The sequence below is a fragment of the Trichoderma aggressivum genome (assembly GCF_033847375.1).
Source record: "Trichoderma aggressivum f. europaeum strain CBS 100526 chromosome Unknown scaffold_046, whole genome shotgun sequence".
Taxonomy (NCBI): Eukaryota; Fungi; Ascomycota; class Sordariomycetes; order Hypocreales; family Hypocreaceae; genus Trichoderma; species Trichoderma aggressivum.
This window is the reverse complement of record NW_026946412.1, coordinates 88,632-112,239: the sequence shown is the minus strand read 5'-3', so window position 1 is coordinate 112,239 and position 23,608 is coordinate 88,632. Positions and strand designations below refer to the sequence as shown.

General features: G+C 32.7%; 5 protein-coding genes across 5 annotated transcripts; 3 read left to right on the top strand and 2 right to left on the bottom strand.

Annotated features, from left to right (window-relative positions):
- Positions 1 to 1,092: 1,092 nt before the first annotated feature.
- On the top strand, positions 1,093 to 2,517 carry Triagg1_8856 (uncharacterized protein; the record flags this gene model as incomplete). The annotated part of the gene is made up of 1 exon (XM_062903748.1): positions 1,093 to 2,517. The coding sequence occupies one exon, from the start codon at positions 1,093 to 1,095 to the stop codon at positions 2,515 to 2,517; it is 1,425 nt and encodes a 474-aa protein (XP_062752156.1).
- A 118-nt stretch (positions 2,518 to 2,635) lies between these two features.
- On the bottom strand, positions 2,636 to 3,345 carry Triagg1_8855 (uncharacterized protein; the record flags this gene model as incomplete). Its single annotated transcript, XM_062903747.1, has 2 exons — positions 2,636 to 2,848; positions 2,923 to 3,345. 2 exons carry the CDS (start codon positions 3,343 to 3,345, stop codon positions 2,636 to 2,638), a joined length of 636 nt encoding a protein of 211 aa, XP_062752155.1.
- A 420-nt stretch (positions 3,346 to 3,765) lies between these two features.
- On the top strand, positions 3,766 to 5,377 carry Triagg1_8854 (uncharacterized protein; the record flags this gene model as incomplete). Its single annotated transcript, XM_062903746.1, has 2 exons — positions 3,766 to 3,916; positions 3,993 to 5,377. 2 exons carry the CDS (start codon positions 3,766 to 3,768, stop codon positions 5,375 to 5,377), a joined length of 1,536 nt encoding a protein of 511 aa, XP_062752154.1.
- Positions 5,378 to 5,701: 324 nt separating this feature from the next.
- Positions 5,702 to 7,261, bottom strand: Triagg1_8853 (uncharacterized protein; the record flags this gene model as incomplete). The annotated part of the gene is made up of 3 exons (XM_062903745.1): positions 5,702 to 6,927; positions 6,996 to 7,107; positions 7,166 to 7,261. 3 exons carry the CDS (start codon positions 7,259 to 7,261, stop codon positions 5,702 to 5,704), a joined length of 1,434 nt encoding a protein of 477 aa, XP_062752153.1.
- Positions 7,262 to 22,069: 14,808 nt separating this feature from the next.
- Positions 22,070 to 23,347, top strand: Triagg1_8852 (uncharacterized protein; the record flags this gene model as incomplete). The annotated part of the gene is made up of 1 exon (XM_062903744.1): positions 22,070 to 23,347. The coding sequence occupies one exon, from the start codon at positions 22,070 to 22,072 to the stop codon at positions 23,345 to 23,347; it is 1,278 nt and encodes a 425-aa protein (XP_062752152.1).
- Between the last annotated feature and the right edge of the window lie 261 nt (positions 23,348 to 23,608).

Sequence of the window (23,608 nt, the reverse complement as noted above, 5' to 3'; positions counted from 1 at the left end):
TAGACTATGGTCCAAAGCTGGCAATAAATAGAGAAAATGCATGATGATATAAATGGCCCAGCTATAATTATCCTATATCGTTTGATGTTACAAATCGACAATGATTGGAGATGAAAGTAAAAGTCCGAGTCTTGTTCGGCTCAACTCAAACCCCCGGCTCTCTTGTTCCAGCCCGGGCCAACCCGAGCCCGGACATGTATTCCCAATCCATCATACGGAGCTCGAAACGACGTGCTCTAGGGGTATAGTCCACTATAGATCGAGCGCTAATGGCGCTATACTGCGAAGTCTATGCCGGTTAAGGCTCAGAGTAGGGATAAAGGATTCAGATGCGTGGTGATGGCGTGCTGGGATTAGGACGCGAGCGTAAGATACAGTTGGCCTGGATGGCAATAAGGTTACAGGGCGCCGTCCGCCAGAATCCGCCAGAATACTATCCTATTCAGTGGATGAGCGGGAAATTTTCCGCAACTATGTACGACACTACCATGTAATACAGTTAGTTGCAGGTAGTTGGTTAGTTCGTTATAGGGGCAACTTACTCCGTGTTGACAACTGGAGATTTAGACGGATACTGTCCGTACCTAGTCTAGGTTCCTCTATTTGCTGCTGACCTTTTATACGCGATTCGGCATGTTTCGGACTTCGCAAGTCGACTTGTGCCTGCGCGAAGTCCGCGAAATTGAAATTGTTTTCTAAAGTCCGAAACTCTTTGTCTCAAGCACGGAAAGAGTTGTACCAACGGGCTTTCACAGCATCGCATCACTGAAACCTTTTCGCAACCAGATGGAGCCACATATGTAGTCAGGCGGCGGCGCTAAAGTCTCTTGAGCTGAATCAAGCATGGCATCTTCAAACTCTAAAATCACCCATGCATTGACGACTTTATCGGTTCTGTCGTTGATCTCCCTCTTCCCGTCATCGTGAAATTAATTCAACCCTCTTCTTCTCTGCTGCTTCTCTCTCTTGTTCCACACATTCTTCCATTTCTTCACCCTCGATTAATAATCATCAACAATCATCAACATTACCTAATGCTTCCATCTCAACTGTGCCTTTGTTAGTTGAGTTGATACAAGAGGCAATCAATCAATGCTCTTCTCGGCCAAAGTCATGAAGACCACCCGATACGCCACCTCTCGACAAAAGGCCTGCCAACAGTGTTCAGTCGCCAAGGCACGATGTGACCGCAAGGAGAGGTGCTGCTCGAGGTGTGCCCAGCGCGGCCTCGCCTGTCTTTATCCGCATTCCGCTTCTACTTCTGCTCCCTCGTCAATCACATCCACATCCTCGGCATCAAAACTACAACCACAGCCACAGACTCAGACTCATATTCACACTACTTCCACATCTCACATCCCCGTCTTCGTCGACAGCAGCAGCAACCCCAGCCCTATTCCCAGCTTCTCCCGCGCTTCTGGCGGTTCTCTCCCCAGCCCCGAGCGCGACGAACTGTCGCCGCCGGGCGTCACCCAAGACCCAGCGACGCCGTCGGTTCACCCTGGCTTCGCGGATCACAGCCCCATCAGCTTCTCAGCGCCGGCTGCCACGAGGGCGGAGTGGCCGGTCACGCAGTCGCTCGATCCGCCAGCCTCGGTGCCGGAGTTTTTCGACTTTTCTGACCTCGATCTCATCTGCCCCATCACCCCGGAGGAAATCAGCAACCGATGGCTCAACGCGTACATTCCAATCCCTGGCCAGAGTGTCAAAAGCTACCCACCTACTGTGGCGGCGTTCATCTTCCGGCTGCTAAAGTCGTACACCGGCATGGCCGTGCATGGCCGCGGGTTTCCGCCGTTTGTCCACACCTCCCAGCTCACGGCCCAGGGCCCAAACCCGCAGCTGTCGTCTTGTCTGAGCATTATCCGAATATGTGACAAGCCATTACCGGGCAGCGAGAATGTCACTGCCGAGATTATGCAGAGGGAGATGAATAATCTGTTTGAACAGCGTGATACATATGACCATCTGGCGCTGCTTAGTGCATTCCAGGCCTATCTCATGTACACCATGGTCCTCTTCTTCCGGCTTAGTCAAGGCCTCAGCCCTTTTCTACGCCAAGCAATGATGAATCTACAAGAGTTGGCGTGCGTTACAGCTCGTCAGGGGCTCATGTGCGTGGCAGAGCAGCAGCGCACGCGCCCCAAGTGGGAAAGCTGGATCATTGCCGAGGCTTCACGGCGAACACTCTTTACCATGTACCTCTTTGACAGTGTTCTCTCGTCTGAAGATGGGTTGCCGACGTTTCTCGGCATCGAACTGGAAGGGTTGCCGGCAGTTTCGAGCAAGACTCTGTGGTTTTCTCAGACACGGCGCGACTGGGAAACGGCGTACAACATACATCTCGCAGTATGGGACGAGGGCAGCCTTCGCATCAATGAACTATGGCCGATCCCTGAAGGCCTAGAGGAATCGGTGGTTGTGAGGAGGCGCCAGAGAGTTGATAATTGGCTGGAAGATCTAGACGAATTTGGCACCATGCTCTACGCAGTCACAAGCTGCACGCATGGAGGGTGAATTGACGGATTACGGTGCACTTTACCCATGCCTCTAATTCAATGATAATCTATACACCACCTGCCCCGTTCATTCACTGCCATTAAGCCCAACTTATCAATGCACTATGGAATTAATTCTAAGAACGCTCAAGGGCCTCTAATGCCTCTTCGAGTGTAATGACCTTGAGGTTCATTTTCGGCATGAGATGATCCAAAAATACAGCGGCAAATTGCTCATGCTGGGATACTGGCATTTCCAACAAGTTGTCCGAAATCACAATGATTTTGTAGTCCAAATCAAACAGTCGATAGACCGTACTCATTACGACACCGGAGAGACTAAGACCAGACTGGTACAAAAGACAAAGTTAGCTATATCAATATTATATCCCAGAGACAATTACACTACGTGGTGGTGACTTACAATGACAACGGTGTCGATATCGTTCTTCTTGAGAATATCTTCCAGCTTATTCCCTGCGCCGCCATACCATCGTATCTTCTGAAGGACAACATCCTGTTCATCCACGTTCATATACTCAGGTACCTTGACGCCAGGATTATGTTCATCAAAAGTAGTAAACCCATTGACCAGCCTGGTAAAGGGGGCTTCTGCCGGAAGCTCAGCCTGAGAAGGGCTCGTAAAGTACAGAGTCGTGAAGATGTTTAGGGGTCGAGGATCCCGCTTATGCACCGCATCGACCCAACGAGTACAGTTGGCCACGAATTTCGTTCCCTCAGGCGTGCCCTTGGCAATGTCGAACAGGATGTTCATGAAATCAAGGTTCAGCACAGCATATCGCTTGCCGAAGCTCAGGGGGGAGCCGTTGGTGTTCGCGGACGACATTTTTGCTGGATGGGCGAATGGAAGTGTGTGCTTTGAAGCAAGCGGACTTGGGAATATGAGCAATCATGCTGCTTTATTTTGGGTCTCCCCCGTTGTTGTTGCTGAAACTGGGCTCTATCAGTTGATTCTGGAGAGAATGTGCATCAGCTCCGGAAATATCCGGACATTGTATTGCTGAATGTCATCAAGTCCTGTTCCAATATGGATGGTAGGTGGAATGTGATTAGATGCTTCGAGACGGTGTTGTAGCTCAACTCCGGAGTGCTGCACGCTCAACTCCGACATACCAGTCCTCAGCTCCGAGGCCCGTTTTGTGTTTGCCCCTGCAGAGGGTATATAGAACGATTGAGTTCTTTGATCGAGCCGAATATGACATCGTCTTTTGGTAAACCAATAAAATACAAATAAGGATTGAATAAAATGTCATCGAAACCTGATAATGAACAAGATGTTGAAAACGCTTCGCCCACAATAACGCCACCATTGACTCCAGAGGCAAACGAGCCTTACAGCATATTCGACAGTCGACAAAGGGCCTTTATCGTGATTATAGTCTCCACAGCAGCAACTTGTAAGTATATTGCTCGGATTTTACTAGAGCTCATACCGTTAGGTTTCCATGTTTACTAATAGCTTCTCTGCTGCAGTCTCAGGATTCGCGTCCAACATCTACTTCCCGGCCCTCCCAACTATCGCGAAGGACCTCAATGTCTCTGTCGAACTCGTCAATCTCACAGTCACTTCATACCTCATCTTCCAAGGAATTGCTCCCAGTCTGTGGGGTCCCGTTTCCGATGCCAAAGGACGTCGAGTGGCATACTGCTGTACCTTTCTCGTCTTCGTTGGTGCATGTATCGGCCTTGCTGAGACCAAGAACTATGCCACTCTGATTGTCCTCCGATGTCTCCAAAGCACAGGAAGTGCGAGCACAATTGCTATTGGCTCTGGTGTCATTGGAGACATCACCACTCGAGCGAACCGCGGAAGTCTCATGGGCATCTTCCAAGCCGGCTTGCTCGTTCCCGTCGCCATTGGTCCTGTGATTGGAGGTGCTATTGCTGGGTCATTAGGATGGAAGGCTATATTTTGGTTTTTGACAGCATATGGTGGTGGTTTCTTGTTGTTCCTCATTGTCTTTCTGCCCGAAACCCTTCGATCCATTGTCGCAAACGGCAGCCGAACTCCGTCATCGCTCATCGGAAGATATCCTCTTACCATATACCAAAGACTCTCAAAAATTGAATGGAACCGGGAGGCATCTACCGCAGCGCCAGATGCGAAAAAAAGAATTGATATTTTCGGTCCGTTCCGAATCCTCATCAGCAAGCACGCCACTCCCATTATTGTCTTCCTGTCCATCTATTATGCCGTCTGGCAAATGAGCATCACTGCCATGTCAACTCTCTTTGAGCAAAAGTACAACTTGAAGGAGACGCAAATCGGTCTTACATTCATTGCCAACGGAGTAGGCTCCATGGTAGGAACCCTCATCACGGGCAAAATCCTCGACAAGGACTACAAAAAAGTCAAGGCCGCCTATGACGCTCAAGTGGCCCAGGCGGATCTTGAAAATGGCAGCCAACTTACACGCTCTGCCACTCAATCGGAGGAAGACTTCCCCATTGAAAAGGCTCGCTTGCGTCTGATTCCCATCTTTTCCATCATCCAATGTCTGTCGATTCTCTTGTTCGGCTGGACAATCAACTATCCTCATCGTGTCCCCATCGCGATTCCCATTATATCCACATTCATCACTGGCTGGACCGCCGTCTCGACGCAATCCACCATCATGACATACCTCGTCGACATCTTTTCAGACCGGAGCGCCGCGGCCAGCGCCAGCTTGAACCTCGCGAGATGTCTTTTTGCTGCCGGCGGCACCAGCCTTGTGATGCCAATGGTGAACGGTATTGGCGTTGGACTGGCATTTACCATTTGCGCCATTGTACAGTTCGTTGCGCTTCTAGGACCGGCCATCCAGTGGAAATTTGCTGCTGGTTGGCGGAAGCAAGCCCGGATGCAGAGAAAGTAAGCATCATCTTGTTTGAAGAGTTGGAGTAACTGTCACTGCAGCTCTGCGCACATCACGTTAAAAGCATGGTGTGGGTTGTAAAAGCGTATTATAGACAATTGGGCGCGTCGACCTTGAAGAATGCCCAATGACACTGGCATATATAGAATGTGCATTAGATTGAGAGCCATAATAATAATACTAATAGAGTACGGAACTTATACACTGTATCAGTCGCCTTCCGAAAGGGTGTCAAAATTTACATTGTTTGAGAGTAGGATTAACAAGAAAGGTGTCTAATATTATTGCTTTATACACGTCTAAGAAATTTTCATTATTCGTAATCTAGTTGTTATGGCCTGTGGCCACTCCCCAAAAGTAGGTTGCCCAAGCTCCCAACAATAGGACTATCGTAGCAGCGAAGCAAGACATGCTCAACTTCTTCTGGAACTCACGGTTGCTTCCTTGTTCAAAATCTTCTTTCAGGGCATTGATCTTTTCGCCCCTGATGATCCTCTGCTTTCGTGTCCACTGTAGCCTGCCCATTGTAGGGTTGAAGAAGCTGAGGCCAACCATGATCGCGCCTACGACGACAGAGCCCGCTGCAAGGACGACGTAGAGGATAATGACCCGGTTGTAGCTGTCGTCGTCGTGGTCTTGGATGACACCAGCCACGATGCCGATGATGATTGTCATGCTGTTGTTGATGGCAATCTTGATAGCATACCCAGAACCGAAAACTTCCTGGTACCACATACTGGTGCGGATGCTGTCAATGATGACCGTGGGACCGAGTGAAGCCGCAAACGCATATATGCCGAAACTGGCTGCAGTACCTCCAATGGTAGGACCAAAGGCGGCAAGGCACATGGAAAGCAGCATACCAAGACCACAAACCAGAATAATGGTGTTCCGCTGGCCTAGGATATCGATGAAAATGCCCAGGAGAGGCACCAAGAAGAATCCGAGGTACTGGGACATTGCTGAATACCAGCCTGCGGTGACGGCAGAAATATTGAAACGTTTCTGAGCAAACTCGGTCGCATTGGAGGAGAAGACGCTGGCAACGGACGTCTGGAAGAGAGAAAACAGGGCCACGAGCCAGAACGGCCAGGGAAGTCGTAGCATCTTGGTGATTTCAAACTTCTTGTTCTTCTCCGTCAGTCTTTCACCGGTTGCCGGATCGTTGGTGCCGGCGTATCGTCTCTCGCAGTAATTTGTGAAGATGTAGAAGCCGACAGTTACCACGTTCGTGAAGAGGTTAATGAAGACGGCACACCAGTACACCCAACTGAAATTGCCAGTGTTCTTGGCGATGACGTTGGCAGATGCCTGGCCAACGAAGCTGCCGATTTTACCAAGCCCCAACTCAAAGCCAAGGGTCGAGGCGAATCCGTTTGAGGGAGCGAACCACGATGAGAAGACCTTGTACTGCGCGCACTGGGTAGCGACATCGCCAAGTGCCTGGACGACGCTGCCAAAGATCATGAACTTGAAGTTGCGGACTTGGGTGGCCGCCGCAATGAGAATGGCTCCGACGCTGTAGACGGCGTTGCCCCAAAGCATGGCTCCTGGTGGTTGATGAGTGTTAGTTCACAATCCATGCAATTTCAGAAGCATGACGGGAAGTTATACGTACTTGCACCGCCAATTCGGTCTGTGACAACACCGCTGACAAGGATCAGAGCTGTCTTGATGAAGTTTTCACTCGCATCCAAGGTGGCATATTGGGCGTTGTTGATGTGTAGCTCCTATGATTCTGTTAATGGCAATTCTCAATCAGATACAAAACAAGAGACAGGAACCAACCTTTTTCAGGGTGCTTTTCATGGCTCCCGTCACTCCGCTGCTCCAGTGAGATCCAAAGCCAACCAAACTGACAAGTATGACGGACAGAATCTTCATGCTCCACGGGATGTTGGTGGTCCTGTGAGGGATCAAGCGAGGGTTAAGCAAAGGATCACGAGGAAAGTAACGAAAGAAGAAGAATATAAGAGACCAAAGGCACTAGGCTTAAATATAGGATATAAGCTATATAACTAAAATCTAGATATAATAAGGATAAAGAGAAGAAGAACTAAGTAAAAGAGGGAGGGGTAGGATAATTAGCTAAGTATACAGTAGGTTATATAATAACCCCTTAATAAAAAATAATTATAATATTTTTATTATAAAATTTATAACTATTCTTTAGCGTAAATTTAGTATATAAAATTCCTTTTTTTAATTTTTAAATTTAAAAAAAAAATAAAGGAAATCCTTAACTTAAAAGAAAAATAAAAAAAAAATAGCTTAAATAAGTAATAAATAAATCCTTAACTATAATATAATTTTATATAAGTTATTCTCCTATTCTATCCTTTTATTTTATTTTCCCTTACTTTTTTACTATTTAATCCCAGGCTACTTAAAATTTTACTTAGTTAATAAGCTTAATCTTAAATTTATTAAATTTTTTATTATTATTTCTTTATAAAGTATTAAGCGCAGTAGCTTCCTTTATAAATAATAAAGGGTTAAGTATAAATACTTACTTAAATTAATTAATTATAATTATAGGTTATTTTAAGCCTTTACAGTAGCTTTAATATTTAATAATAAGCTTTTATATATAGGCTATATATACGTTAATAATAGCTATATCCTTTATTTACTATTATTTAGCCTTTATTTTCTTAACTAATTATAGTAGCTTTCTAAACTTAATTAAAGAAAATACTCCTTAATAAATATTATCTAAAGGGGGAATATTTTAAAAAACTACTAAGTCTATAATTAATATATTTCTAATATCTAGGTAGTATTAACCTATATAGTCTCTATTATAATTATAGTAAACTATAACTACCTAGTAGTTTATCTAATAATAACTAGGTATTAGGCAAATATTATAAAATTTATTCTATCTAGTAACCTTAAGAATAGCATTATAGCCTTTAAGGTATTTATAAAAGCTATTAAGAAAATAAGTATTTTTACCTTTAATAATCTTAGCTTTACTAATTATTATTATAAATACCCTAGCTTATATTATTATAATTACTAGGTATTTATCTTTAACTAAGAAGCTAGGTTTTTCTATATATATAAAATTATAAATTACTACTTTAGCCTAATAGTTAAGTAAGTTATCTATAATCTAGACTAAGACTAATTTATAAAAAACTTTAGCCTTAGGGAGTTTAAAAAAGGTTTACTTTAGTAAGTATTTTTATTTACTATATTCTATAATAATTAGGATATATCCCTAGGTATATATATAAATAATATTTTTTATATTAGTATTTTCTACCTTAAACTTCTTTAAGTAACTTTTATAATAACTAATTATATTAAAATAGTTAGCTATATATAAATTTATTAAAAACAGGGGTGTTAATATTACTAATTATAAAATAAGCTTTATAATAAAGTAGGCGTTAGTTAGGTTAATATATAAAATATTCTATTTTTTCTCTTAGCTATTATTTATATTAATAAAAATTATATTTATAATTAATTATATATTTTAATAATAGCTTTTCTTAATTTTATTAAGTACTTATTAGTAAATAATAATAAAGTATCTATTTTTTTATTAACTATTTTTATATTAAATATATATAGGGCTTTACGTACTTAATTATATATATTACTATAAGCTTAGTAATTTATAAATAATATAAAATTAATATATCCTATATCCTAAACTTATTTTAAAAAGCTATGTTATTTTTATTTTATAAATAAGGCTTTATATTCTTTATTACTAATAATAATAACTATAAGCCTAAATTATTTAATATTATTAATAAATATAATAAGTATATTAGAATATTAAGTAAAAGGGATAAATATTATTACCTTTATAAGTTAACTAGCCTTATTAATAATAACTAAAGCTAGTTTTAAGACCTTTAGGTTTAATAAAAGATAGTTAAAAAGATTTATTAATATAACTAAAGTTTTAGTAATTATATATACTAAGTATATAAATTTCTTTATAAAGGTATAAGTGTTTTTTTTATAATTAGTAAGATTAACTTAATAGGTAATAGAATTTTTTATATATATTTCCTATACTATAATAATTTCTATATATATTTAATAATTAAATTAAACTATTACTTTAAGTTAAGATAATAGGAAATATAAGTCAGTAGTAGGGCTTTATTTAGTAAATCTAGTATAATAGTATTAGTTTATAAGGCCTACTAGGTATTTTTAAGCACTAGTTATATCCTTTATAATCTTTATTACCTTAGTAACTTAAGTCTTAAGGCTTATAAAATATTTAAGTTCTACTTCTTATATATAGATTTAAATAATAACTTTATCTAGTATTAGTTACTTAAGGTATTTAATAGTATTTATAACTTAAGTATTTTAAAAGGCTATTTATAATATTATTATATATTAAGGCAGGGCGTTAGCTATATTTATTTTTTTATAAAGTATATCCTAGGATTTATTAGCAGCTCCTTAGTTATCTATAGATTCCTAGGTGTTAATAATATTATTTAAAAAGGCCTAGGTATTAATAATATTATTTAAAAAGGCCTAGGTATTAATAATATTATTTAAAAAGGCCTAGGTATTAGATTATTTATTCTTAGCCTTATTATTATTAGCTTTACTATTCTTAGCTTTATTATTCTTAGCCTTATTATTTTTAGCTTTATTATTTTTAGTTTTATTTAAGGCAGTAGTATTTTTATTATTATTAAGCAGCTTATTTAAGGCAGTAGTATTTTTATTATTATTAAGCAGGTTACCTATAAGGTTTATTACTTAGTTCTTTTTATTTTACTTCTTAAGTACTTTAGTAATAAAAGTAGTTATTATATTAGTAATATTTTTATTTAATACTACGCTTATTAATCTAATAGTAAAAGTAGACTTCCCTAAGCTAGGGCTATTAGTAATAAAAACCTTACTAAAGTTAGTTATAAATAGGCTTTAAATAGCTTTTTTATACTATTTAAAGAAATAACTAAGTAGTATATAATCTTTAATACTAGGAAATATCTTTAAAAGGTTAAGTTAATAATTTATTTATTTATTTTTAAAAGCTTATATAAATAACTACTATTTAGCAGCCTAAGATAAATTACTAATATTATTTATATAATAAACAGCTCCTACCTTAAAATAAGTAAATTTATTATTAATATTATACTTTATTTTAGCTATAATATATTATATTATATTTAAATATATAAAGTTATTTTAGTAGTTTTAAAGGCTTATAGATATAAATATAATAGGTAATATAATTATTATAAAAAGTGCTTTTAGGCTATAGGGCTAGTTAGGCTAATAGGGTATTTTTATGTAAAAAATTATAATATTAAATTAAATTCCTATAGGTATATTAAGGTAAGTAGCTTTTTATAATTTGCCTTAGACTTAATTAATTTTAGGGTATACTATATTATATTATTTACCTAGCTATACTTAAATATATTTATAATAAGTAGGTTTATTTTTTATAATTATTAGGTAAAGTTTTATAGTAATTATCTCTGCCTTTAATAAATAATAGAATTTATTACTTACTAAAAGTATTTACTAAATAATATTTTCTAAGACTTTAAAAATATATTTAAAAAGCTTTTCTACTATAATATATAGGTAGGTCTTATTTATAATAGTATTAATAATATTCTACTAGGCGCTGATTTATTCCTCTATTACCTTATAATTATAAAGCTTATTAAGCTACTTTTAAGTATTATCCTTAGTATTCTTGCCTTTAATAAGTGCCTTATATAGCTTATTTTATATAGCAGTAGTAATTAACTAAATTTAATTAATAGAAAGCTTAAAGTTTAGTATTTTATAAAATAATTATACTATACTAAGAAATAAGCAGGCGCTTAAGCTAATATTAAGCAGTTACTCTTACTTTATTTTCTAGTTAAGCTTAATAGTAATAATATATACTTATAATTTATTATTTATAATAATACTATATATATCTACGTTTATATTTTATTTAGTCTACTTTAATCCTAGGAAGGGGAATATACTTATATAATATAGTATTTAAGAGTAGTTAATAACTTATTTAGTTAACTATATTATTTTATTAACTATACCTATAATAAAGGAGACTATTTATTTATTATATAATATAAATATATATATAAGCTTATTTATAAAGGAATTTTTAATAATAGTATTAAGTATAATATTATTATAGTTTAAATTATTAATATTTTTTACTTTATATAAATATATAAAAGTATAATAGGGATTATATTAAAAATTAGGGGTTTTAAAATACTTTTAGTAAAACTCTTAGTTAGTTAATATAGTAAATATAAAAAATTATATAGCAGTAGCTTTATTTTTTAATAAGTTAGTAAGTTACTTTTATATATTTTATATAACCTTTTATAATAACTTAAGGAAATTAAGGAGTTAATTTTAAAATATTAGTAGGTAGATAATAGTAATATTAAAGGCTTTTACTATTAGTAAAGTATAAGTAAAGGCTTTTATAAAGATCTTAATATACTTTACTAATTATAAAGTTGCTTTTAGGCTAAAAAAAAGGTTATAGTATTTATTATTTTAGTAAATAATAATAATTACTTTAGGAAAAGAGGTGGTTCTAAGTATAAAGTATTAATTTACTACAGCTATATTACTAGTAGGGTAACTATTTATTTAAATAACTTTACTTAGTCTAAATATAGTAATATTAAAAAAGGTAAATATATAGTTTTACTTTTTATTTTATATAATATACTTTACTATAAGCATACTCTTAGTATTTACGCCCTATTATAGCTTAATTTCTACACAGAGGCTAAAGAATATACTATTTTTATTAATATATTTAATATATTTATAATAGAAGCTAGGCAGTTAGGTATTATTAACTTTAAATAAAACGCTTAATTAATTAGCTATGGCTAAAGCTAAGTTATAGGTTATTAAAAGGGTTAAGTCCTTTTTAGCTATAATAACACCTTATGGGTTTTATAAAATATTAAAACTGCTAAGCGTATACTCCTTAGGCTAGTTTTTGCTTATAACAGCGGCGTTATTATTAAATAAGGCAACTATTAGGGTAATTTTAGCTTTAGTAATTATAATAATAATAGCTTAGACTTATTTTTTAATTATAGGGGATTTTTATTTTTTAAGGGCGCTAGTGCTATTTTCTTAAATAGGGATTAATCTTATTTTAAATAAGGTATTCTTTAACATATTATTAATTATAACTATTATTAGTTTAACTTATAGTAGGCTAATAATAACAGTAGTAAAATAAAAGGGGTATAGTTATATTATAAATAGGGTAATATATTATTAATATATAAGGAAAAGTCTATAATATAAAAGTTATAGAAGTATAAAAAATAAAATATAATAATATAAAAAAACTTCTTATAGGTATATAAAAGTTTTTTATAAAAAAATATATAAGCAGGGTTCTTTAAATATATTAGGGTTATATATAAAGCAAGTCTTAAGTAGGTAGTAGTTAAGGTTAAAAAACGCTCTACAAAAATAAATTAATTAATAATACTAGCGTTTAATAAAGGTTACTAAACCCTTAAGTCCTTTAGGGATAAGCAGAGTTACTATATATAAATTTAAATTTCGCTAATAGTTAAGGAATATTAAGTTTTAATATAAATTATAGTTCTTATATAGTCTTAGGGTAACTTAGCTATTATACTTTAAATTTATTTACTTTATAATATATTTATTATTTAATAATATTTTTAATAATATATTTTTTTAAGCTATTTGTATATAAGGGTCCTAGAGGCTTTAGTTATTTTATTCCTTATATAGTTAGTTTAAAATACTTAATACTAAAATTGTTTTTTTATTAAAGGTAGTTTAAAAGCTGTAATTTATAGTATAATTAGCTAATTTTCTTAATTATAGTAAATAGACTAGTTTATTAATATAATAGTTTACTTTACCCTTATAGGTAGTATTTTAGATTACCTACTTTTGCTAATTTAATATATATAAGATTTTCTTTTTCTAGCGCGGGTGGTATAATATACTTCTAGTTATAGTAAGTTTTTATTTAGGCTATTACTAGCTATATAATATCCTAGGCGTCTTAGTGTATATCTTAGTAATATAAAGTATATTTATTAATAAGACCTTTATTTTTAGTATAAATTAAGAAATATAAGGCTTATCTTCTATATAATAATTTAAATAAAAAGTATATTATAGTTAAGTAAATTAATATGTTTAAGCTATATAAGATATAGGGTAATAATTTAAGCTAATGCCCTTAATTATATTTTACTCTTAATAGTATTTATAAAGTATATATAATTATTTAAATAGTTTTTTTTAATTAACTGTTAGCTTATTAATAATAGGCTGCGTTTATATATATTTAAACTTTAGTAACTATATATAAGGATTACTATAAATATAATACTAGTTTTAGATTAATATTATATATAAATATATATAGTAGTCCTTAATTTAAATATATAAGAGTAAGGTAGGCGTCCGCCTATTATTTAGCGATCTAGTTTATTTATTTAATAAAGTAATAAATAAACTTAGTAAATTTATTTATTATTAATAATATTATATTATTACTATCTTATAATATTAGCAGGCTAATAATAAAATTAAAATAGAAAGTTAAGAGGGATATTTATAGCGTTATAACTAATTAAAGGTTTTTATATAGTAAGCCTTTTTAAGGCTTTGCCTTAGTATATTTAAGGTATTATAAAATATAGCTAATTAATTAGTATTATATATTAATAAAGAAAAATATCTTATAAAGTATTTTAAATCTTTAGTATAGTCTAAGGTAAGCGTAAGCCTAGTAAACTATAGTATATACTTTATTAATAAGCGCTAATAGTAAATATAGTCTTTAATAAGTATTAGTATTATAGTAAAGTAGCTTAGTAAAAGTATATATATTAAACTATAGAAGTTAGAGAGGGTTTTTATATATTATTTATTTAATTATCTACTTATATATTTTATAAAATATTTTATTATTAATTATACTATTAATTATTTTTTTATAAAAGGCCTTATTAAGAAAGTATTCTAGCATTAGTAATTCTAGTTCCTTTAGCTAAGGTATAATAATAGTTTCTTTTATTATTACTAAAGTAAATAGCTTTAGTATATTTATAAGTGTAGATAGTTTTTTAGCTACTAACTATATAGCTTTATTATTTTTTTTAGCTTAACTTTTTATAATAATTATTATATCTTTAGTTTTATTATTTATAATAAGTAATTAAGATAGAGCGTTAGCGTTAATATACTTTTTACTAGCTTAGTGCTAAATAGTTATTTAAGGTTTTTATTTTTTAAGAAATAAATACTAATTAATAAGTTTATATTTACCTTTAGGTTTACTAGAACCTATACTTTAAAAACAGTCTTTAATAACAGTATAGTCTATAATAATATTAATTTATATATAGTCTAGTATATACTATAGTTTTTATAAAGCTTATACTAAAGCAGCTATCTTTAGCTTAGTAGATTTATAATTTTATTTAGTATTTAATAATATTTTTAAAAGAAATAGGACTAGATAGAAAATACTATTAGGTTATTTTTAATATAGTATAACGCTAAACCTATATTATTTACTTTTATTTATATATAGCTTAAAGGGTAAATTATAGTTTAAAAAGGCTAATTTAATAGCTTTATATAATTTATTTTTTAGTATTTACTAAGTAATTTTTACTTTCTCCTAAAGCTAATATTTATATTTATTAACTTTATTTATTTAGGTATTTTCTCTTTTTTAGGCTTTAATAAAGTTTTTTTTTTTAAGTTTAGCTAGTAAAGGTAGCGTAGTATAGTTAATATAGATTATATATTTAAGATATTTAGTTAAGGCGTGCTAAAAACTAATAGCCTTAATTTTCTATAATAAGTCTATAATATATATATATTAGGCTATAAAGTTATAGTAATAACCTATAAGGCCTAGACTAATCTTTAAGTCTTAAAGGTTTAATAGTATTACTAAGTTATAAATAGTTTTTATTTTCTCCTTTAGTATACTTAAGCTTAGTTTTAAAATATAATAGCCTAAAGCCTATAGACCTAGTTATATAAAGTAATATTTAGTTAATAATATAATATAACTTAATTTAGTAAAAATAGAAAGATATAGGTTAAGGTGTTTAAAGTATTTATTAGTAGTGCGTAAGAAGATAATAATATTATTTATATAGATTAATATAAATTTCTAAAGGTAATTTTTTAAAAAGGTTTTTATTTAGTATTAAAAAAAGGAGGGGCTTATTATAAGGCTTATGGTGCTTACTGTTAGATATTTATAGCTATAGTGTAAAGTAATAAAGGCTGTTTTTTAATAATCTTTTTTAATTAATAGTTATTAGAAAAATCCTTTAGTAATATTTATAATAGTAAATATAACGCTTTCTTATAGGTAACTAAGAATATTATTTTATTATAATAATAAGTAAGTATTTATATATAACTTTATATTAATATATTAGAGATTTATAACTAAGTATAGTTTATTATTTTACTAAACTATAAAAGTTAGTAATAAGGCTTTATAAGGTTATTTTAATAATATATCTTTAATAATTCTAGCTTTTTTAAAAAGATTAAGGATATTATTTATAGTTTTTTAATTATACTATAAAAGTTTAAAAGGGTATTATAGTAGGTTTAAGGTATTTATACCTTTTTTAAAGGGGATTAGTATTTTAATATTATTATTAAAATAACCTAGGCTATTTTAAAAAAGTTTTAAGTATAATTTTAAAATATTAATTATTTTTTATTAAAAATTAGGTCCCTAGTGGTTAAATATATCTGCTTTTAATAAATTAATTTTATTAATACTTAAGGTTAGTAAATAAAAGGGGTAGTTATTTTTAAATTTTAGGTTTTTAGGCTTTTTAAGTAAAATATTATTATTTAGTAGGTTTACTAAAGTAATAATAGCTTAAGGGTTTGTTTAGAAGATATATTTTATATAAGTAGTTTATATAAGGTATAACTTTCTTAGGTATATTCCCTTATATATATAAATAAGTACTATTCTAAAGTTTAAGAGTAGTAAATAATTTTTATAATTTATAATTATATAATATAATAAATAAGTATATACCTTTTATATTTAATTAGTATATATAGTAGGGTTAAAGTAGTATTTATAAGTAGTTATAGGGAGTTTTTTTTTATATTATATAGGTATATTAAATCCTTCCCCTAGGTATAATATAAAGTCTTATTTTATTTTTAGTATAGATATTATAAATAAAAGGTTTTAAGAGTAGGATAATAAGGATATAAGTATAAGCCTACTGTTACTTATATTAAAATAATTAGCTTTAGTATTTTTACCTTACTAAATATATAGATAATTAAGATAAAGGAAAAGGACTTTTAGTAAAAGACTATAAGTAAAAGAATTTATAATTAAGTAAAAAGCTTTAAATTTAGTAGTTAAGTTATTTATAATTTAAAAATATAGTAGTAGTTCTATAGCTATAGCTAACTTAGGGCTGCCTTATTTAATCCCGCTAATAAAAATAAGATAATATAGTATATATATTTCTTTATAAGTAAAATAGTAATATAAGTAAGCCTTATTTACTATAAAAATAAGTAAAGTAGTATTAATTAATACCTCTGTGTAAGTAGTTAATATAAAATATATAACTTATAGTTAAGTATAAGTTTATAGGTTAAAAGCTATTTAGTCTAAGGTTCCTATAATAGTTAATTTAGTATATATATATAATAGTATATCTACTACTTTATTTATTAATATACTAAGTATTAAAATAAGATAAGCTTATAAATTATATAAAGGGTTTCCTTATAATATTATAGGAAAAGCTTATAAATAAAGTAAGACTTTTTTATTTATAATAATAACTAATTAAGTAAAAAATAATAATAGTTATTATATCTCCGTAGATATATTATATAATAAAGGCCTATATTTTATATTTAGTAAAGTAATCCCTATATATTATCGCCAGGCTAGTTTATTAGCTTCTCCAGCAGTAGTAAAATTAAAGAGCGGGAATTTTTATATTAATTAGGTAAGTATTAGTTATTAAGATCTATTAGGTTTTTAATATATTTTAAATTATTATTAAAAAATATAGTAGTAGGATAAGCTTTAACTACTTATGTTTTTTATTAGTCTTACTTCTTATTTTAATTTTTAATAACTTTATTAAGCCTTAGGGAGGTATAACTAATATCCTTAGTATTAGGAGGTTACTAATTCTTATAATAGAATTAATTTTAATAATAATCTTTATTTTATTATTTAAGGTAAGATTATTTATAAATAAAATATTTATTATAATTATAGTTTATTAAGTTATTATTATAATAATAATCCTATTAAGCTTAATTATAATAATTAAGCTGGTTGTAATATTAATTACTTAGAGCTTAGTTATAACTACTAAAAGACTTATAATAACTATAGTTATTTATTAATTTACATTAATTATTAAATAAATTATAATATTAGGCCTTTTATAATTAATTATAGTAATCCCTGCGGTTATAGTAACTAAAGCACTATATATTATATAAATTAAAGCCTCCTTCCTAGAGTTCCTTAAGCTAATATATAAGGTCTTTAAGCTATTACTTTATTATAATAGTAGCTTAATATTAGGCATTTTAGTCTTATTAAGCTATTTATTCTTAAAGAATAAGCTATTATTTAATATAATCTACTGTAATATAGTCTAGGTTAATATTAATAAGCTTAAATAAAGTAGGATTAGTACTTAGGATAAGTTTTTAGGCTTTTATATTTTTATTTATATCTTTAGCTTTATTATATAATATAAGCTTATAGTTAATATACTTTTATAATAATAACTTATATTTATTAATAAAGGAATACTTTAGATTATTTACTTTAATTATAAAAGTATTATAATTTTTCTTAAATTATTAATAAAAAAGGTTTTTTTATATATTAAGGTTTATAACTAAATAATAATAGGTTTTATAGTTAAGTAACTAGAATTAATAATATTTATCTAAAGTAGGTTAAAATAATAGGCCTAGGATTATATTTTTTAATACTATATCCTTACTATAAGTAGTAACTAGCTATTCTAATTAATTAATATATATAATAATAAGGGTCTTTAATATATCTAAGGCTAATATCTTAGCCTTAAAGAATTACTAATATATAATTATTAAGAAGTATATTAAGGATAATACCCTTTATTATTATTATTAATTAAGGGAAAGTAATAGTTTTTTTATTTACTAATAGTTTTTTACTTTAGAATAATTTTATTCTTAAGGAGCCTAGGGCTTTTTAAGTAATTATACTAGTAGTATTATTAAAGGTTATAAAAAATATAATAGTAAGTTTAACTTTTTAATAATTAGTTTATTCTTAAATTAATTAATTATAATTCTAAAAGTAATATAGTTTATTAAGGGGGATCTTATATTATATATTTATTTATAAATCTTAATATTTAATATTTAATATTTTTATTATAACTAAACTCTTAGTATAGTAGCTATAGTTTAAGTAATATTAATTATAAAACTTAACTTTAGTATAATATAGTAACTAATAGTAATCTCCCTAGCTATAAAGTTAATTAAGGCAGTGTTATTTATATATTATTTCTAAGTATAAAAAGCAGCTAAAGGGTCTAGGGTTTTATACTAAGGAGTATTTCTTTTAGTAGGAATTATTATATTAATTATAGTATTCTTATTTATTTTTTAATAAGTTAAGGGGGCTATACTACTAAAGGTTAAAGATAGGGGGGTAGTTAAGAATAGCTATAGCTATAGTATATATTTAAGAAAATAATTAAGTTTTACTTTAGCAGTAGTTATAATAATATTATTAAAAGATATATTTTTTAAAGAATATTTTTCTTAAAACTAAAATAAAACTAAAGAGGGAATATTAATAATTATAATTTTAGTAAGGGTAAGTAAGTTTATACTATCCTTATTAATTATTTAGTTAAAGGGTATAGGTAAAGTAGTATAAGTATTTTTTTTAAATAAAAGTTATTAATATATAAGGGATTTAATAAGGAGAGGTTATTAATATATAAGGGATTTAATAAAGAATATACTATTATATTTAAAAAAAAGGCTTTAAAGTTTAAGTTAGTCTTAGATAAAAAGGTAGGGGTATTTTTTATTATTAAATAAGGATAAGTAAAAAATAAATTAAGCTAGTTATAATTTACTTATTTTAGAAAGAAGGCTTTTATTAAATATTTTCTAAAGTAAAGGTATAGTATAGTTAAGTAAGGGAGAAGAAGAAAGTATATACTTAACTAATTATTAAAAAGTAAAAGTATTATTAATAAATAATATAGCTTAATTTATTAAGGCAGCAGGTAGGGTTAAATATAGGTTACTTTATATAGCTTATACTTATAATTATAAAGCTTAGTATTTAGCCTTAGTATAAGAGATAAATTATTTATATTTATTTTTTAAGTAGTTAATATAGTAAAATATAAATTTAAAAGTACTTTAGTTAAAAAAAAAAAGTATAATAAACTAATATTATAATTAATTAAATATTAAAGTAAGTATATACTTAATAACCCTTATCTTTAGGATAAGCAGCTGTTTTTATTAATAAAAATTATAGTTAAAGGATATATAATATATATAAAATATATACTTAATTATATATAAAGTAAATCTTAGGGTTTTTTTTAATAAGGCTTTTAAAGGAATAGTTAAATAAAACTATATTATTAATTTTAATATTAAATATTAATAATACTTAAGTAATTACTACTATATAAGGGATTAAGTAAAAGTTAAGTAAAAAATTATAAAAAAAGTAATAAAAGAAAAAGAATATAAAAGACTAAAGGTATTAGGCTTAAATATAAGATATAAGCTATATAACTGAAATCTAGATATAATAAGGATAAAGAGAAAAAGAACTAAGCAGAAGAGGGAGGGGCAGGATAACTAGCTAGGTGTGCAGTGGGTCACGTGACAGGTCCTCTGTCGATCAGACGCAGAGTCCGACTCCTCACTAACCGACACACCGACAACGTCGGCGGGATGCTTTCCCTCGTCACTCATGATGCGCAACACTCTTCCCCGTGCAGAGGTCACAAAGCGTATGATCTGGTTGAAGTGACTGGAGCGAGTAAACTACTCGTACAACGGACGGGATGGGCGACACATGGGGCTTTAAGAAGGGAATTGCATGCTGGCAGGGATCTTATCTGATGTATGATTGATAAAAGCATGTCATGGCCAAGGTGGATCGAGGGGGCCACATGGCCATCGATTTGTGCCCGTTTAGTTGACCGTCTTCGGACCTTTAGCCGGTTCTAATGCCTCGTGCGTAAGCTATATGGATCTTGATTGTGCTCTCCGAGCAAAATTCCCACCTGGAAGAAAACCGAGAGTCCACGATGCCAAGACAATTCAACCAGGGAGATGCATGACAAGCGCTGACTAGCCAGTAGAAAATTTTCAACAAGTGCGGAGAGCCGAATGTGGTTCATGATTTGTTCGATGGTGAGCATTCAGAGTCGCATCTGTAATATAGACGTGCATACAAAGAGATGTTTTGATTATAAGTCTCAGGGAAGAGCTCTTGACTCTTAGCGTCCATCGTGCTGAAGATGGCATAAGCAGGCATCAGGATGTCTTACTGGGTAATTGCCTTCATGTTGCCTTTCACGGAATTTCTCATGGTGAAGCTGCCCTTGCGATTGGCCAACACAAGACTCGGAACTGCTCGTACACACTGGATATATGAGCACTAGTATCTGGGCTATTCTCCTTGCAAAATGACTCGAGAAATGGGACTGAGGGGGTCCTTGTTGAGCCAGTGCCGATTATCCAGTGTCATTCGATAATGCCTCACGTTCTGCTTTAGTGGTCCAGAGGGGGCTCTCCGTTACGTATTCGCACAGTTCCTTCGTACACAGAATAAACGTGCCTGTTTTTGAGGTGGATTCTGTCTGTCTGCTTTGTTATCCGCCGGGCAAATTGAGTGATCCGAGCGACTCTAGACCCGCTTGTCAAACCCAGAAACATGGCAGCATTGGCGCGGAAATAACCGTAGAATATGCATGATCTGGTTAAAGCCTTTGTTCGAGGGCATTGGAAGGTTGTCTGAAGCTGTATATAGGCTCAACCCTTTCTTAACAGAGATTGCCCGAAAATCTGTCCCAAAGATGGGAATCGGGTAGTTGAGAGTAAGGTACCGTCGCATTGTGTTGCCGAACTGAGCCGCCCATACGGTTAACAATTGGTTGCCAAATCACTCCATCTCAATTCCATAAACGATGAGCTTCTAATCGATCGATTACATCCTTGTCGAAATGTGTTGAGGTTGCCGAGTTACTGTATACACTCAACCCGAATGACTTGGGTCAGGCGTCGTGTTGTTAAAATGTGAGTGCAAAGGAAATATTGACTTTGCAACGACAAAAAATCTTCAACATGTGTTAAATGAAGTCAAAATGAATCAAGATGAACAAGAGAGTAAAATTATAAAAGCAGCAGAGTTTTGAGAGCAAAGCAATGGCAAAGAGAGTCGCAGAGCAGTGAAGAAGCTCTGAATGTTCCATGTGCAGGGATCGCCCCACCACGAGTGCGATAATCGATAAGATAAGCCACTGCAGCTCTTTTAGAAAAAAAAAATTTCCCCAGCAAACGAGCTTCATTCATCCCATTGAGAGCATTGGCCGGAAGATTTGCGACAAAATGTCCGCCTCAATTGCATCGCCCGAGCCGGCCATTTCAAAATCCGAAAAGAAGCACAAAAAGGACAAGGCGTCCAAGTCAGAAAAGAAGAGAGACAGGGAGGATGATGCCCTGGCCGACAGAACCCGCAAGCACAAGAAATCCAAGAGCGCATCCGTCGAAGAGAACCAGGACGAAGAGGTCGAGGCTTCACAACTGCTGGACAATGACGATGCCGAAGTAGCGCACAAGAAGAAGAAGAAGGAGCACAAAAAGAAGCACAAGGAAGAGGAGCACGAGGTCGAGGATGCTAGCGAAGAGAAGCCCAAGAAGAAGAAGAAGTCCAAGAAGCACGCCGACGAGGAAGCCGAGAACGAGGACGCTCCTGAGGCTGCCGATGCCGATGCCAATGTCGTGGATGTCGAACAACCCGCCCAGCAGACATCCTCTGAAATCTACCAACCTCCCGATATCCCTGCCAACCCTCAGTATCCATTCTACAGCCAGACCGTTTCTCTCTACGAGCCCATATACCCCATCGGCTGGTCGCAACCAGTAACGAACAGCGAGTACCAACATCTACAGCACCTCAAGAACAAATACGTTCCGTCCTTGAGAGGCGTGTTGATGAACTACAAGAACGTCGCTCTGGGCGAGAACCCCGGGCGCAAAGGTGCCGCGGCTTCAGATGACGACGCGACCACCCTCAAGTCGGTCAACGAGTTTGCAGTTGGCTTTGGCTGGATCACTGCTGAGGTCGACCTGTTTGTCCCTAGCCGTGGTGCGTGGATGGAAGGCAGCATCAACCTCCAGACCGAGGGCCACATTGGTGTCGTCTGCTTTGGCCAATTCAACGCCTCTATTGAGGCTCGACGTCTGCCATCTGCCTGGAAGTGGATCTCTAACGAAGACCCCGAGGCCTATGGCATGGAGGAGACTGCATCAGTGATCACCGCAGACGACCACGGAGTTGTGCGCCAGATCCACAGCACGGGATTTTGGGTTGACGGAAATGGAAAAAAGGTCAAGGGCAAGATTCGTTTCCGCATTCGCAACTTCGACGTCGGTGTCAGCGGCGAGACGAGCTACCTCAGTCTAGAGGGAACCATGTTGGACAGGGAGGCGGAAAAGGCGCTCGTCAAGGAGGAGGCCGCAACGGCAGCTTTGAGAAAGGGAACCAAGGGAGCTCGCAAGGTCCAGCGAAGAAGAGCACCAGAGTTCGCCATGACGCGTTTCATGGATGAGGCGGAGCAACCTGCCGAGGCGCAACCTGCTGAGGCGGAAGCGGCTACGGCATAGGAGGAAAAAAGAATTTTGGCATCACTGACGGGACGTTGAGTGGTAGAGGGAGGCCATACAGCCAGGGGGGAACATGCTTTCGGAGTTTACTATAATACCCTCTTTGGATGAGGGCTTGTCACATTATTTATGAGCGTTGTACATTTGAGAATTGAATCAAAAATTCTATTGCTTGCTAAGCATGGGCTATCTCTTGTTATTGAACTGTGACAACCCTTTAGCTATCCTATAATTCCAAAAATGCAGAGTACTCTGTACAAC